The 16,638-nt window shown below is 44.7% G+C and overlaps 1 protein-coding gene across 5 annotated transcripts in view; it reads left to right on the forward strand.

The window, feature by feature from the left end:
* The window catches only part of Fnip2 (folliculin interacting protein 2), a 109,337-nt gene that overhangs the window by 19,886 nt on the left and 72,813 nt on the right, over positions 1-16,638 (forward strand). For 2 of the 5 annotated variants that reach the window (XM_052180325.1, XM_052180327.1), the window contains exon 1: positions 13,760-14,080. The exons of 2 other annotated variants lie outside the window; for them this stretch is intronic. In XM_052180325.1, the coding sequence (XP_052036285.1) occupies positions 13,905-14,080 (176 nt within the window). In that variant the 5' untranslated portion in view covers positions 13,760-13,904. Of the gene's footprint in view, positions 1-13,758; positions 14,081-16,638 lie in introns of those variants that run through there. One more of the 5 variants, XM_052180329.1, reaches the window with a different exon arrangement.

Raw genomic sequence — 16,638 nt, forward strand, 5'->3', positions numbered from 1 at the left:
CGGTGGCAGTGAGAGCGTGTGGAGGGGCTTCTTCAAGGTAGGCAGGAAGCAGAGAGAGAGAGAGAGAGAGAGAGAGAGAGAGAGAGAGCAGTTGCAGCATTCCTCAAGCAAACATGGTCCCACTGGGAACAGAACAGGCTCACTTGGAAGAACACTAAGCCAGTTCCTCTTACAGTCTGCCTCTAATCTGGTTATTGCCCCGCCCTGCCCCCTCCTGCTCTCTGGACCACACTCTCAGGATTTCCTGGCATTGAGTTTTTGTTAGCAATCAGGTGTGCTGTTGTCGCAGTGCAGTGGCCCAAAGCTCTTGGCCTCTTCACCTTTAGATACTCATCTTTAGTCGAGACTAAAAACAATGTGCCGGGAAACTCTGCCCCAGGTGAGTGGCTTTGACTGGAAGTGGAAGAGTCTGTTTTTTCCAGCTTCAAGGATAGTGGAGAGCAGCTTAATCCTGGCAGGGGTGGGTGCGGGGAGGGGGGAGGTGTTCAAGAAGAAGGGTGCCTTACCTTATGGTAGGGAACCTGGTTAAGGACAAATGTGATGAGAGTTTGCTTTGGGCCTGTTGTTATTGTTCTGTCTGAAGCTATTAAAGGCACCTCGGAGGAATGAAGCAGCTATCTAATGCTGAGTAGTCAGATTTTCTAGGTACAGTAGTTTGATGGCTAATCTTGGTTGTCAGCTTGACAAACCTGGGTAGAGAGAGTCTCAATCAATAAGCTGCCTCCATCAGATTGGCCTGCAGGCATGTCTGTGGAGCATTTTCTTGGATGCTGATTGATGTAGGTGGGCTCCCAGACCACGGTGGGTGGTGCCATTCCTAGGCAAGTCCTCTGTGCCAGCTTAGACTCTCTAAAAAGGTAACTGAACAAGCCATGGGGAGCAAGCCAGTAAGGAGCATTCCTCCCTTGGCCCCTGCTTCAGCTCTTCCTGGGCATCTCTGGACGCTGATAATGTGTAAGCCAAATAACCCTTTCTTCACCCAAGTTGTTTTTGTTCAGTGTTTTATCGCAGCAACAGCTGTGAAAAGTAGAAATCGACTAGCAACCAACTGGACTTGACAGCTTCCCTACCCTACCCTCCACCTGTAAGTCCACACTCTGAAAGGAGCGTGTGTGTGTGTGTGTGTGTGTGTGTGTGTGTGTAAGTCTACACTCTGAAAGGAGCTGTGTGTGTGTGTGTGTGTGTGTGTGTGTGTGTGTATGTATGTGTCCCTACCCTCTACCTGTAAGTCTACATTCTGAAAGGAGCAGTGTGTGTGTGTGTGTGTGTGTCAGCTCTTACTTCCTGAGGAGCGTTTCCTCACTTACTAGGATAATGGCTTTTGTGGTATTTGCCATGAATCATCACCCTCTTAATATGATGCTGCTGATGTCTGCTTTGAGCTAGAAGGCTAAACATAGAAATGAACCTGTCCAACCCCTCTGTTGGGAAAAACATTTATTTTCAAACTCACTTTCTCCTACTCTATTTTCACAACATGGATTGAGAATATTTTTCATTTTTGTTATTGTCACTTAAATTTTATTTTGTGTGGTATGTGTAAGTCAACAGATAGCTTGTGGAAATTGGTTCTCTATTTCTGCCACATGGGTCCTGGGGATGGAACTGAGGGTGTCAGGTTCGTTCTCTCTCTCTCTCTCTCTCTCTCTCTCTTCCTCTCCCTCTCCCTCTCCCTCTCCCTCCCCTCCCCCTCCCCCTCTCCCTCCCTCTCCCTCTCTCCTTCCCTTCCTCTACCCGTCCATCTGTCTGTCTGTCTTTCTCTCATTCTCTCTCTCAACAGATTTGTATGTTGGCATACTTGGAATTCAGAGACTACTTACTTAAGCAACTGCTGTTGAAAATCCTGCGAATTTTCTTTTTCCTCCATAAGCTGCGGAGTGTAGCACCTCCATGCTCAGTAGTTCATTCCCCCACATTCACTACAGTTCATCCCATACACTGTCCCTTTGAAAACAGGTAAAGGGTGGTGGTGTTCGGGGGCACGGACAGAGCATTATCCTTTTGGATGAGAGCCAGAAATAGCCAGAGAGAAGGAGTTATACATTCTTCTTCTTCATCTAGAAACCTTCTTCCCTGAGAGGAGGCAGAGTTAAATGTGGGTATAGTTCTTGCTAAGAAATATTTGCAAATGCCTTCTATAGTCTAGAGTCTAACAAGAGGCTGTGAAGTGAGACATGGTGTACTTTCAGGGAGCTAGAGTTAACAAACGAACGGAAAACTCACACTCCTATTAAGTACTGACAGTGTTGTCCTTGTCGGTTCACGGGTTCTCCCTGGTGTGTTTGTAACCCTCCGGGGTGACAGCCCATCCCTGTACACTGTAGTTTTGATACTCACTTTATGGGTTTATCATCCATCTCACGGCTAAATTTTTCAGTTCCCTTGTCATGTGATTTTCGTTATTATGGCATCCAAGTCTGGTGAATATGAAGATCCAGAAAATAGGGGTACTGATTCCTCTCAGTTCTGTTTGCGTAGGGGTTGGGGAGACGGGCAGCTTCCTCCCAGCAGTCACCGGTAACCTTGGTCCCTGCGTTTCAGCCACCAACATCAGCTACTCACCAGACACTGGCCCTCCTTTTTGTTTCTCGCTGGCCTCAGTGACGGAAGCTGGAAGTGGGAAGAAGCAAACGGCTCGCCATCACTGTGGTTTCGAATCTGTGCTACCCAGCTCAGTCCAATCGCAGCCCGCAGCTGGTGCTACATCAGTTGTGTCTGATCTGGGTGGAGATGACCCCTAAACCACTGAGGTATGGTGACGTGCTGTAACCCCTGGACCTCAGAGGCTGAACTGGGATGATTGTTGAGGCCGTCTGGCTTAAAGACTAATCAGTCAATTTCAGATGCAGTCCATGTTCTAGAGAAGTCCCTTACATAGCTCTGGAATTCAGAAAGGACATCCTGACACTGCCGTGTAGTGAGATGGGAGAGAGTGTGCTTTCCAGTGGCAGCTGGAGCACTAACGCTGGCGGAAAAGGTGAAATCCAAGGTCTGCTGACAGTGGGCGCCACCACACACTTGCCTTTACGGCAGTAGAGCACAGTCCACATGCTCTTGCAAAGTTACCACCATGGACAAGAGAAGAGCGAGACTGTCTTCTAAGGCACACATGCCACATGCCGTGGAGGAAGAGTTGCGGCCCCCTTATAGCTAGGCAGCTCTGAACTCTACGAAGCAAATCTTTTCAAGTCCATTCTGTCCTCCTGTGGAGGATGTTGGAGCAGTTGTGTTCTGTTGGTCAGAACAGGACCATTGTGAGAAATTCTTACCAAGCGAATGACCTTGGTTTCTTCCTAGGTGAGCTTACAAGGTCTAGCTTGGAAAGTTATTTGGAAGGTGTTTTAGACAGGAATTGGTGTAGTTGTGGGTGTTGTGATTATGGTATAAGGGGCCTTTGTCAATGGAAGAGACAATTTGGAGTCAATTATTTCATAGTTATAATTCTCTAGCTTGTATTGATTTGTTCTCCAGTTTACTGTTCTCTGTGGACTTTGCAGGATGTATTTTAGATTGTGTAATTTCTTAGAGATTCCAGAGAACCAGCTGCATTCTGTGAGGTTGGCATTGAAGTGACATGACTGACTTTAGTAAAGCTGTCATGGTGGCCACTTGTGTCTCTAGGCTTTGTGTTGTGTGACTCTCATGCTGTCCTCACTGGGCTGTCAGCACCCAAGCCGTGAGTACTCCGGGCCTTGTGCACACGGACAGACAGCACATCCCATTTGTTTGTCTAGAGCTCCGTCGGTCTTCAGAGGGTTTCTCAGTCTCTCACGTGGAGTATTTCAAAGCCCTCAGAGATGGGTAGAGTCAGAGCTGAGCAGACTGAGACTAGGTCCTGAGTCACATGGACAGTGAGTAACTGGGCCAGAACTAGGTGTGCTTGTCCTCTGTCCCAACCTTCTGTTCCTGGTGTGGCCAGCAGGGCTCCACCCCCACTGCCCGCTGAGCGGACCCCTCCCCGCTGCATGCTCTGATGCCTCCTGAGTTCCTGCTACTCAGGCTCACCATGAGGCACTGACTCAGATGGGTCTGCTGATTCACAGCTCAGCATCCTTTCCCTTGCTTTCCCTTCTCATAAACTGCTTTCTACATATTCTTACGCAGCAGATGCAGCTTTGCCTTTTCTTTTTTTTTCTTTCTTTTTTTCTTTTCTTTTTTTTGCTGTTAGAACCTAAAGAATATTGAGTCATTCTTAATTAGTGATGCATTTGTTACACAGGAAGCTTTTAATTTTAATTTTGTTCTGATATAAATCATGGTTGTTACCCATCAATCTAAAATGGAAAGAAGACAGGAGAGAGTCATCTTTTAACAAATACTTATTTTTATTCCTTTGGGTGTGTGTTTTTAATTTAGCTATTTATTCAGTTGGTTTTGAGATAGGGTCTTATGTAACCTACCTGGTCTACATAGTGAGCCCCATACCAAAATTTAGTGTATATTATTAGTTAGGGCTCATGGCACATAGCTGCTTGGCCCCTGGGACGTGGAGGGCTGGGCATCATGCCTTCAGGTTATCCTCGACTGTACAGTTAGCTCGAGGCTAGTCTGGGATACATGAGACCTTGTCTCCAAAAGTCAGGAGGAGAACACGCATTAAATAAAACACCCAAACACCTTCAGAACCCAGTGCTAGAGCTCGAGTACCAGCAAGGCCCTGAGGGCTAGCCCCTGCCCCAAAGTTCAGAAAGGTAAGAGAGGCCTTCTCACAAAATGTCTCTTTTTCAGGGAGACTCTGGAACCGGTCTATTGTGGGACAGGTGTGCAGAGCACAAGGCATATGAGGAAGTGCAGAGGATTGTGAAAAATAAGACTCACCACAGAGGGCCTCCCTGCTGATCCAACATGGCTAAAACTTAGCTGTGGTCAGAGCATGTGAAATGAGTCTTCCCGTGCTGCGTGTCTTATGACCCTGGCCATATATAGCTCAGTAACAAGCTACATGGGACAAAGTCTTTGTGGAGAAGTTAATTGTGTCACAGCTTTACATCCAAATAAAAGAGGAGCGGGGGTTCTGAAACCTTCTGGTGTAGGAGCATTTCCAAACCTGTTTTCCCCAAATGATAAGATTCTGGTAAGAATAATTTAGTGTTGACCATGGCAGCATATACCTGTACCCCCAGCACTTAGGAGAAGGAGGCATAAGGATCAGAAGATCCAGAGTCATCCTTGGCTACATGGAACATTTGAGGACAGCCTGGGGTATATAAGATGCTGCCCCCCCACCCTTTTCAAAGAGAAAAGAATTTGTACAAAAGCTCTTCAGAATTCCAGAATACCTCTTCAGAATTCCAGAATACCTCTGCTTATAACTATGTCCCCTGCCCACATGATTTTTAGGAAATGAGAGACCTGTGAATGATTCCAGACATGATGGCCTCAATCCAACAGTAGCTTAGCTTCCAACGTTCTAAATAGGACTGGACTGTTGATGCCTTTGCTAAGGTCCAAATCTGGTGACGACCTGCAGACATCAGAGTTAAAATTTAAAAGTTATGTAATGCTTGTTGCTAATGTTTTCCAATGGTTGATAATCTTTTTTTATATATTTATTTAATGTGTATGAGTGTTTTGTTCAAATGTGTGTCTGTGCACCATGTGTCTGCTGGTGCCTTCGGAGGGCAGTGGAGGACATTGAATCCCCTGAAACCTGAATTATGGATGGTTGTAAGCTACCGTGTGGGTCCTCTATGAGAACAAATGCTTATAACCACAGAGCTGTCTCTTTAGTCACATAACTGTTGATAATCTTAAAATGAGTATCTCTGTCATTAATTTTACCGAAACAGGAATCAACTGCAAATTTATACATGAGAAAGAAAGACTGTATTTGAGGTCTCTGATACTGGACCTCATAGGACAAAAGCAAAAACTAAAACAAAACAAACAAACAAAAAGTTGAAAGTCTGTCTTAATGCTTGCAGAGAGGGGTAGTTATTTTTCTCAGACAGGGCCCCGTGGGACAGTGACACTGCAGGCGTGGGACAACCTCTTATAGCTTTCCCTTGGCGCCTTTTTAATGATTAAGTATGAGAATAAAGTAGTAGATAAAAATATTTTATCACAGCTCTTATCAGGCCGGGGAACCCCTGCGACCTTCTTGCCTCCCCTCATTCTGTGCTGTCAGCGGGCAGCCACTTCCTCAGATAACCTTTGAATAGCATTTCTTAAAAAAGTAATGTAATAGTTTAAAATGTGCCCAAGACCAGATGGTTCAGAGGGTAAAGGTACGTGCCACCGAGCCTGAGGACCCAGGTTTGATCCCTGGATCCCACGTGGGGGAGCAGAGAACCAGCTCACAAGTAGCCCTCTGACCTCCTGCCCAGGACTCCACCACACCCGCAGGCACACACAAAATACATAATTTTAATTCAACAGTGTTTTCCCCTTGTGGGGTTGTATGGCTCCTTAGCATTGACGTCTCCCAGTGAAAAGACTTCTATAGTTCTGTTTGTAGCTGCATCTCTACATTGTTGCTGACTTAAAGAAATACTAACAATTCCGGTGAAGTGTGAGTGCGATTGTCCCCTTTGACAGGGAAGTGCTTTGGAAATGTTTGTGTTCTGGGTTTTCTTCTTGGCTGTCTGTGGGATTGTATTGGCTCTGGTTAATTCCTGTGCAATAAAACCTACAGAATCAAAAGGTGAAGGGATCATTTCTGGGGGGAAAAAAACAAAACTTTTTTTCAAAAAAAATTTTTTTTTTTTGGGGTTTTCGAGACTCTGTAGACCAGGCTGGCCTCGAACTCACAAATCCGCCGGCCTCTGCCTCCCAGAGTGCTGGAATTACAGGCGTGCGCCGCCGCCACCACCCGGCTTCAAAATTGTTTTATCTTATTTGTAAATAATAAATGCATATTACTGGAGAAGTAGAACATAAAGGAGAAAAAGCCAAGTAGCTTTAGTCTGACCCCGAAAGACATTCTGATATTTACTTGTAGTTTAGTTTTCTGCACTTAAGAATATGTATATCAAAGTGTGTACACATCTTTGAGACTTACTTTTTTTTTTTTTTAACTTAATGTATTAGTAGACGAGGTTTTTTCTGTCCAGGTTTCTATGAAGATACCTTGTCTTTAGTGCCCTTGATGACTCTCTTCAGAGTGTGGAGATGAGGGGAGAAAATTGCCTACATTCTAAAAGAGGAACAATAGAACTTTTTTTTTTTCCTGTTTGCTTAATAAAAAATGGTCTCTATAGGTGGCTGTAGCTCAGGCTGTCCTTGAATTCACCAGATAGCCCAAAGTAGCTTTGAGTTCATTGTGTACTCAGGCTGGACTTGAACTCTCAGTCTTTTTCCTTCCTTCGCCCTCACAATAGTAGAATCTCAGGCACACACCGCCAAGCACAGCTTTAGGGACCGTGGATCATCAGGAATTTTCATGTAACTTTAAAATTAAAAAAAAAAATTATTTGGGGAATATCCCCAGATCTTGGTAGCACTAAGCATGAAACTAGGGGAAAAAATCATTAGTAGGTTTACTGGGAGTCAAAGCAGTAACCCTGGCTGGTTTTAGTGTACACTTAGGCTAACTTTGGTGTGGGGTGACGAGAAAAAGGGCTTGGAAGGCAGGAGAGGAGGAGAGAAAACATGAACAGGGATATCCTCGCTGAAGAGCAGCGAGCCCGCAGCCTGCCCACCTAGCTGAGTGCAGGCTGGGCATGTCGGGTGGCAGCAGAGCGGACATCTCGAGGTGTACTTGGCTCCTGCACAGGGGACGTTTACCGGTGAGCAGGGCAGGGTTCACGGCAAGGTGTCTGATAAGAGACTTAGTCACCAGAGCGTGTGACTGGGCCCTTGTCCTCAGAGCTAACTTAGAATCCAAACATTGTAAGAGGCTAAGGAGTCAAGGAAATAGAAAACATTTTGACTCAATGCAGTGATATCTGGTGGTTTGTACAGATGGTCACACCCAGGTGGGTAAGTCTTGACAGAACAGTGTGAGATGCTCATGAGTGAGCCTAGCGCTCGCCCAGGGCAAGGCAAGCCCTCCCTTCCTTCCCTACCACTCCTCTCTCTGATCCCCTTGGCCGCTCCCAGTTTCTGACTCCCTCCTGCCCTCCATCCTCTCACCTCCCCTCTCACCTCCCCATGGTGCTGGAAACTGCACTACCAGGCAGCTGGGCTAGCCCTAGCTCTAAGCTACATGCTCTACAGTCAGTGCGTCGTTAATTTTTAAAGCAAGATCTCAGTAAGTTGCTTAGGTTGTCCTTGAACTTACTATATAGAGCAAGCAGGTCTTACACTCATCATCCCCCTGCCTCAGTCTCTTGGGTAGCTGTGATTACAGGGGCATGGCCATGTGCAACTATTGTTTCCCTTTCATGTGTTTGGTTCTCTCTGTCTGTTAAAAGGCCACATCACTACTGCCCACTTCCTGTGATTGAGAGAAACCCAGGGAACAATTCCTGGCATGCAAAATAAGCACTCCGTGAATCTAGCTAGCTATTATCTGTATTGTACAATTGACTTTGTATATATTGCCAAATTTCCTGACTGTCATGCTTGTCTGATGAGTGGAGATAATATTGGGTGTGTTTTGGCACAGATAGGCAGGGGTATTATTTTATTACATACTAAATTGGCCATGTGAGGAGGAGCTGCTGTTGGGTTGCTACCTACTACCTCTGATCCCGTTTCTGACCAACTTGGTTCCGGTCCTGAATCTGGTTCTGAAGCTCTTTTCCTAAAGTACTGTAGCAGAAAAGGTTTTCCACTCCCTAACCTTAGTCCAGTCTTAGGCTGGCATGAGATCTTCCTTTCTTCCTCCCTCCCTTTCTCTTTTCTTCTCTTTCTTGGGTCTCTTGTAGCCCATGCTTGCCTCAAACTTTCTATGTAAGTGAGGATGGCCTTGAACTCTAGATCCTCCTGCTTCTACTACCTCTGGAGTACTGGCATTGCAGGTCTGGGCCATGAGTGTTGGGCTTTGTTTTTTCTTGAGACAGGGACTTATGACACTTGCTGACATCATAGTACTTGCTTTGTAGCCCAGGATGACCTTGAACGTGTGTGTGAGTGTGTGAGTGTGTGTGTGTGTGTGTGTGTGTGTGTGTGTGTGTGTGTGTGTGTGTGTGTGTGATGTCTTTCTCAGCCACTTTCTACCTTATTTTGGGGAGGCCAGCATGGCCTGGGCATTTTCCCATGTGTGCTTCCTCAGTGCTGAGACTACAGGCATGCACTGCAGTGCCTGGCTTTTACAAGGGTGCTAAAAATGGAGCTCAGGTGCTCATACCTACCCAGCAAGTGCTTCACTGACTGAGCCATCTCTACTGCCATAGCCTTGACTGTCTGACCCCCCTGCCACTCGCCTCTCATGGGTGGGGATTGCAGATGTGTGCTACCACACCTGGTATTCCTTTTTACAATTTCAACACACTTCATTCTGAGTTATAATTTGCCGAAAACTATATATTTTACTTGGTCAGTGCTTAGATCAATATTAGATCTCCAGTATTGAGATCAAGAAACTGCACCTTTTAATACTCTCAAATCTGCGCTTAGACACCACATTTTGAAAAATCACAGCACTGCTGTCAGTTGTCTGGAGACAGAAGAGAGAAGGACACCGTAAAGGGTTGGATGTGATACTGTGGCCTGTGGTTTTGTTTGTTTCTCGTGATGATAATGTGAATTGGTAGAGAAGGACTGTTTAAGTGGATTATTAGATGTGGATACATTGCAGGGGTTGGGCCAGGTTTTAGGTTTTTCTTCTCTTTTTTAAGTCTTTCCTCAATTGTGGCTTTTGAATCGGGTTTTCATTATGTATTAGTATTGTGAACACTGCTTCCCCTTCCTCAGTATGAGGTTAGAGAGGTACGAAAATGTACCAGTACTTAATTTGAAACTTTCCTGCCTTTAATTCTCCTAACTCTGCATCAGATGTGGAAACTTAAATTCCCCTGGTGTCCAGTCTTAGAGTGGAGGTGTCCTGCAGCTGTGTACTGAATGGTTTTGGAGAAGACTGCGCATGACAGGAAACAGTGCTAAGGATGATCCAAGATTCTTATCACAGATTCTTATTCTTCACATTAAGTACAGTTGCTATCTATTCATTGGTATCTATTCTTTGGTAGAAACTTGCTGTTCTGTAGGACCGCTTTAGTGCCTGGGATTTGTGAATGGAAACTGCAGCAGCAGTTTAAGCCTGAGAGGCTGAGACCGTGTTAGGAGTGGCACACTTGTGAGGTCCTGGAGTCAGCCCCATCACCAGAAGCTGTAACCTGGAGTCTGTTCCTCTCAGATACTGCAGGGCTTCATTGCACCTCAGCACTCTGCCCTGCCTCCTAACATGTGACGTTGACTGGGCTGTGACCCGGCCAGCTGGGGCGGCAGGGCTTGCAGGCAGTGTGCTGCGCTGAGGGGTCTAGTCAGATTTTAGGTGCGCTTTGTTTTCGGTAATGTGTGGATGAGCTTGTGAGGAAAATACAAATAAAACTGGCGATAACTGTGGGGTGTGTGTGTGTGTGTGTGTGTGGTTTTAGTCTTTGAGTACGGTGCCCAGCACAATTGTATACCACCATGTGAGGACCTGTGTAAGTGGATGGTTCCATTTCAGGAGCAAGATGATTTAACAGAAGCAGAGCCGTGCTGGGCTCAGGAGAGCTCAATATACCTTTGCTTCCCTCTGTCTACCCTGGGAGCACACTCATGTCTGAAAGATGCTTGTGGTGATACAGTTGTTTTTCATTTACTGCAGAAATTTGAAGACATACTTAAATATGAGAAAATTTGGGGTAGAAAAGAGGCTTCAAAGTTAAGTATGATAGTATGCTTTTTTGTATTCTATTTATTTCATCAGATTTTGAATTACAGAATTAAAGATTAAAGAACATAGTAAGAGAGGAAATGTAGAGAGGAAATGTCGCTTTCACATTTTTTGTAAGTTTCGATGTCTTTTCTCAAGATATGATGTGAGTCACATTGATTGGAATGACCACAAGATCTTGAAGCCTCTGTGGGAACGTTGGAGCGGGGGGAGGTTGTGCAGCACCACAGACATCAGACTGCCACAGAGACATACTGCTTGTCGCAGGTAGACTTGTATCAGAGCTTTACTCCTAATATGGATTGCTTGCTAAACCACTCAGAAGTGTCATAAGGTAAAAATCTCTCTGTGAGCCGGGTGGTGGTGGCGCACGCCTGTAATCCCAGCACTCTGGGAGGCAGAGGCAGGTGGATTTCTGAGTTCGAGGCCAGCCTGGTCTACAGAGTGAGTTCCAGGACAGCCAGGGCTATACAGAGAAATCCTGTTTCAAAAAAAAAAAACCTCTCTGTGGTTCAAAGAAGAATACCAAGATCCACTTTTTATATGCTAAGAGTTTATAATCTACTAAACATCCTACATAATACTAAAGAAAAATAAGCAAGTAATAGGTAGTAAAGGTGTGCTTTTGGGTCATATGGAAGATTCCCATTGGGGACAGACAGTTACTGTTTAAGGAAGTGATTCTTAGGATCCTTTAGTTTCAGTTTAAGAGAATCCCATCCAGATGCAGTCAGATCCTTATCATCCAAATGTCGTGCCCTTTTTTGTCTGTTATTCTTGTTTTAAATTATATATATTTATGTATATATATGTATATACATAACCATATATAATACATGCATGTAATGTATGTATATATACATATATATCCATATATAATCAATCTTTGGTAAGGTATAAAATAGGTGTATTTATGACATTATTTGGAATTACTTTGGAAATACCACTTTTGTGGCTAAACTACTATAGTGACTAAAACTATACTAAGTTGTGTATAATGTTGAAAAAGAATTTTATGACAACTGGCAATATTGAACAATGGTGAAAATACTTGCCAAGCATGTATAAAGCCCTGGGTTCTATCTTAGTATTCCTACCCCCCCCCCCTTTTTTTTAAAGTGTTTTATGATCTTTCCATCCATACTACTTAAATACAGGTTGAAGTTTTAAGCCAAAATATCATTTATTTTATTCTTACTATTTTTTAAAGACAGTCTCATGTCCCTCAGCCTGGTCTCAGACTGTCTTTTCATCCCCAGTGCTGAGACTTGGTGTGGTTTACTACTCTCAGATTGTGAGGTGCTGGGACTGAATGTCAGGCCAAACACTCTACCAGATCAGTCCCCAAATTCATTTTATACAAAAAGTGAGGTTCATTCCCCTGGCACTTCTGCCGTATAGAATTCAGGATTTGTGCCCCCTTTGTTGTTTGTTTGTTTGTTTGAGACAAGGTTTCTCTGTGTAACAAACCCTGGACTCCATTTGTAGCCCACGCTGGCCTAGAACTCAATAGAGATCCGCCTGCCTCTGTCTCCCAGTGCTAGGATTAAAGGTATGCGCCATCCTCCTACCTACACTTCTCACCCACCCCTGCAGTTTATGCCATTTTTAAAGCATTGTCCTATCCATCTTGAGCCTGTCCTCATTTCTTCAGCAAGTTTAGTCTGAGCATCAGATGCCTGGAGATCCTGATTTGTTCTTTGTCCCCAAGCTGCTCTGTCCCTTAAACTGGAACTATTTTTCATAATATTTAGATATTCTCTGTTTTTTTTTTTTTTAAGTTATTTTAGGCAGTTCGGGGGGGTGGGGGGGTGGGGGGGGGGACCCATGACCAGATTGTGGCCTGCAGTCAAGCTTTAAGCTCTTCCCTCAAAAAGGAATTCCTTCTCTCCTAATCTGGGTCTATCTCGATACCATCAATTTAGCGATTGCCACAGAGGAGACAGTTTGTCGTCATAGGTGTGTTGCAATCTCAATTACTTGAGGAGTCTTTTTTTTTTTAGTTAATTTTGGGAGAGGGAGGTGCTTCTGGTCTCATGCACTGCATGGAAAGTGTCTTAAGGCAACTGAAGCTTGTACCTGGCATCATTAGTGTTTCTTACATTAGTGGGTAATTTATAAAGACACTTTTTAGGACTAAGAGCATAGAGCCAGCCAAGGGTTCACCTTAGGGATGGACCCAGTAGTTCTTTCTTCAACCTAATTCCAGGCAAAAGGAATTCGTACCACTCTGCTGTTTGTTTCTAGCCTTGACCTGTGTGTAGGGAACCTGTAGGTTTTATTCTTAAAGGAAAACACTTTCTCCATCGACCACTAGCTCAAATTTATCTCTTAACATTCCCATATCCAGGTGAGCTATGTGGATGTCAGAAGCCAGAACTGTTCTAGAGCCCTGGTGATTCAGGGCTCTCTCAGCTTGAATACACCCGGGAGTTCAATGCAAGAGTTAGTTGCCTCTCAGTATCATTACTTTTCCGTCTCCATTCATGACGGCCAGAACGTGCCCCACTCTGCTTCTCATCCCACACACGTCTCCTTCTACACAGTGAGATCCCCATTCCACTATTGTGGGTAGCCATCCTTCTCTCACCATAGACAGAGTTTTGCAAGGTTGTGGAGCAGGAGCTGTCAGCTGATACATACTCACATGAGAACCATTAAGAGGGTGGTGTGGCCAATGTCAGAGCAACCTTGCAGCTGAAGGTTTACCCAGAGCCACATGAGCTGGGCTCGTGACTAGTGAAGGCAGGGCTGTGCGTAACCTCAGCCCGGGATGCAGATGGTGTGAGTCAGTGCAAGCCGCTGGACCTGTTGCGTGCACTAGAGTACAGGCTGAGGGAGGGCAGGGAGAGATTTGTACTTGTCTACTTTATGATGGGTTTACTGAGCGCACATCCGCTTCTAGAAGTCATCCCGGGCTTCATTTGCATGGTGAATGAACATCCCCTTTTTTAAGCTCCTAAAAAAGGAAGTTAGTAGTAGCTTGGCTCACGTGCTGTGTTTGGAGTGAAATGATCTTTAGACTGGAGCTGCTGCTTGTCACTGTGGAATATTCCTCAGATAACAAAGGAACTTTCCAGAGTAGTCTAGTCCACACTGACGGTCAGGATCAACTGAAGAGCATCTATGCTCTCAGGAGATGTGTGGTGGTACAGCAAACTATACAAACTGGCCAGTAGGCCAGTGGGAGTCAGCCAGATGTGTGACCGATGCGGCTTCTGGTGCTGGGAGGATTTTCAAGACACTTGTGTGCGCAAAGATTCCAAAATGTGCCAGAGGAGGATGGGACACAAATTCCACAGTGCTCAACCACAGGTAGGAATGCTCAGTTCTGTCTCAGTCTGGAAAATACTAACCTCACTGGACTCTCAGAAGTTTTATTGATTTGAATTATGTTTTCAAGAATGCTTTATATAGGAGAAATGTAGTTATTGGTACTTGTAGAAACATGTCCTTTCCTCTGTAGAAAAGATGTAGACACAGGTGTCCATAGAGGCTCTTAGGAGTCTGTTACTATCTTACCTTCTTAAGTTTTCATTACCTCTGCTAGGGCCAACTTGTATGGAATCAGTTGTGTCCTGCTCTGGAATCCTGAGCCTTATAAGGCGAAAGGTAACGCTCCGAACTTTAACTTAGCACACAGAGGACCAAGGGATGGGCAAGGGCTGGGGACCTGCTTTGTGGTAGGCCAGCTGTGTGAATGCTGAAGCCAGCTGCAGAGGAAGAACCTGGTTCCACTGTGAAAGATGCCTTTCATGAGAAAGATGTGTTATGACAAACTAACTTGAATAGGGAGCTTAGCCGTCAAGAACACAGTTAGACCTGTTCTACCTATATTCTTTCTTTTGGTAGATATATACTTTATCTACTTTTTGGTTTTTTGATATAGGGTGTCTCTGGCTGTCCTGGAACTCACTCTGTAGACCAGGCTGGCCTCGAACTCAGAAATTCGCCTGCCTCTGCCTCCCAAGTGCTGGGATCAAAGGCATGTGCCACCACCGCCCACCTCCTCCCCCTTTTTTGATGCATTGATTTTATTTATATGTATGGGTTGTTTTGTCTGCATGTATTTCTGTGTACCACTTATATGCCTGGTGCCAGGAAGGTCAGAAGATCCTCTAGAACTGGAATTAAATAAAGATGGTTGTGAGCTGCCAAGTGGGTTCTGGGAGTTGAATCTGGACCCTCTGGAAGAGCAAGACAGAGAACCAGAGGGTGGGCAGAGGATCTGCTTTGCGGTAGACAGCTCTCTCGACCACAGAGCCATCTCTCCCAGCCGCTTTATCCACTTTGGAAGGATGTCTCTAGTAGTGGAACTTATTGAAGCAGTCATTCCCACAAGTGGTTTGCATGCCATCTGCTCTTCCTACCTGTTCATAGAGCAAGAGGTTAATGAATGATGTGGACCATTAGAAAACTAAGGATGTCACTTTTGTATGTGTGCTCTTATCTGCTTCTTATCAAGAAAGAAAGGTTGGGAGGTGGGGGTAGTGCAGCTACCCCTCTGGGAGTCGCAACCCTAGTGCTGACTGTGGCTTGCTGAGTCCCGCTCCTACTACTGAGCTAAGGGGTAGGTGCAGGTTGTTTTAAAGTCTTCCCTAGGAGTTCAAAGCTGCATCATTAGGACATTCTCCCTTCTCTCTTTTTATTTCTCTAGAATTTCAAATCCCCACAATGTTATTTGGGGTGGCTATCCACAAAGAATAATAGCCTGGATCATGGCAATTTCTTTAAAATTTTTTTTTTTTTTTTTTGGTTTTTTTTTTGGGTTTTTTTTTTTTTTTGTTTTTTTTTGGTTTTTCGAGACAGGGTTTCTCTGTGTAGTCCTGGCTGTCCTGGAACTCACTCTGTAGACCAGGCTGGCCTCAAACTCAGAAATTCGCCTGCCTCTGCCTCCCAAGTGCTAGGATTAAAAGCGTGAGCCACCACCGCCTAGCTCTTTAAAATTTGTAAAACAAACAAACAAAAAGTAAAACAAAAAACTTTGTGTGAATCAGTGCTTTTCAAACTTTCAATAAACTTCTTTTGTTCTGACTTTAATAGTTTTCACCTAGATACTACTTTACATACCATAGAACACTTTGCAACCTGTTTTTGCTCCTTTAACTTTTAAAAAAATTTATTGCTATTGCTGAAAGGATTAAAGGTATATTCCTGTATTTGAGTTTTGTACAGTAATGACTTTATGGTAAAAACATAAGTATATTCAGAATGATCTAGCTGTACTCAGTTGATACCAGCTTTGTTGGCATCATCCAGAGTTGCATAGCAACCAGGAGCCAGTTGAACATGTCTTCCCTCTATCCACCAATCTGACTCTGCTCACATCAGTGGTGAGCTGCTTTAGTCTGCTTTGGCATGTGTTGACCGTGTCACCCACAGTGAGCATAGTTGTGCTGTCTTCTGTCTTCATGTGTGTGTGACTCAGTGGTCAGGGGAACTTAGTGGCTCAGTGGCCTAGTTCGTCTCCTCCAGGAACAATTTGGACTGCCTCCAGAACACAAGTGTCTTGCCCCGCCTGGGAAGATGTGTGTTTGAAATTCACTGGAATTCATTTCAGGTCAGACCAGTTGCCTTGTCTGCTCTGTTCCCCTTCCTACAGTCTTAAAAATGCATGTGTGGGCTGGTAAGATGGCTCCGCAGATAAAGGTGTTTGCTCTGAATCTTCACAGCCTGAGTTCAATCCGTAGCTCTCTCATGGTGGAAGGAGAGCACAGACTCCCCACAAAGTGTTTTCTGACCTCCAAATGGATGCTATGGGGTAGCCATACACACCCAAACACCTACACCCACGATACTTCAGAGCTACACAGACATAAATAAAAGGAAATACATACATACATATATATGCATATATTTGTTACTTACAATAT

Source organism: Apodemus sylvaticus, chromosome 4 (genome assembly GCF_947179515.1).
Source record: "Apodemus sylvaticus chromosome 4, mApoSyl1.1, whole genome shotgun sequence".
Taxonomy (NCBI): Eukaryota; Metazoa; Chordata; class Mammalia; order Rodentia; family Muridae; genus Apodemus; species Apodemus sylvaticus.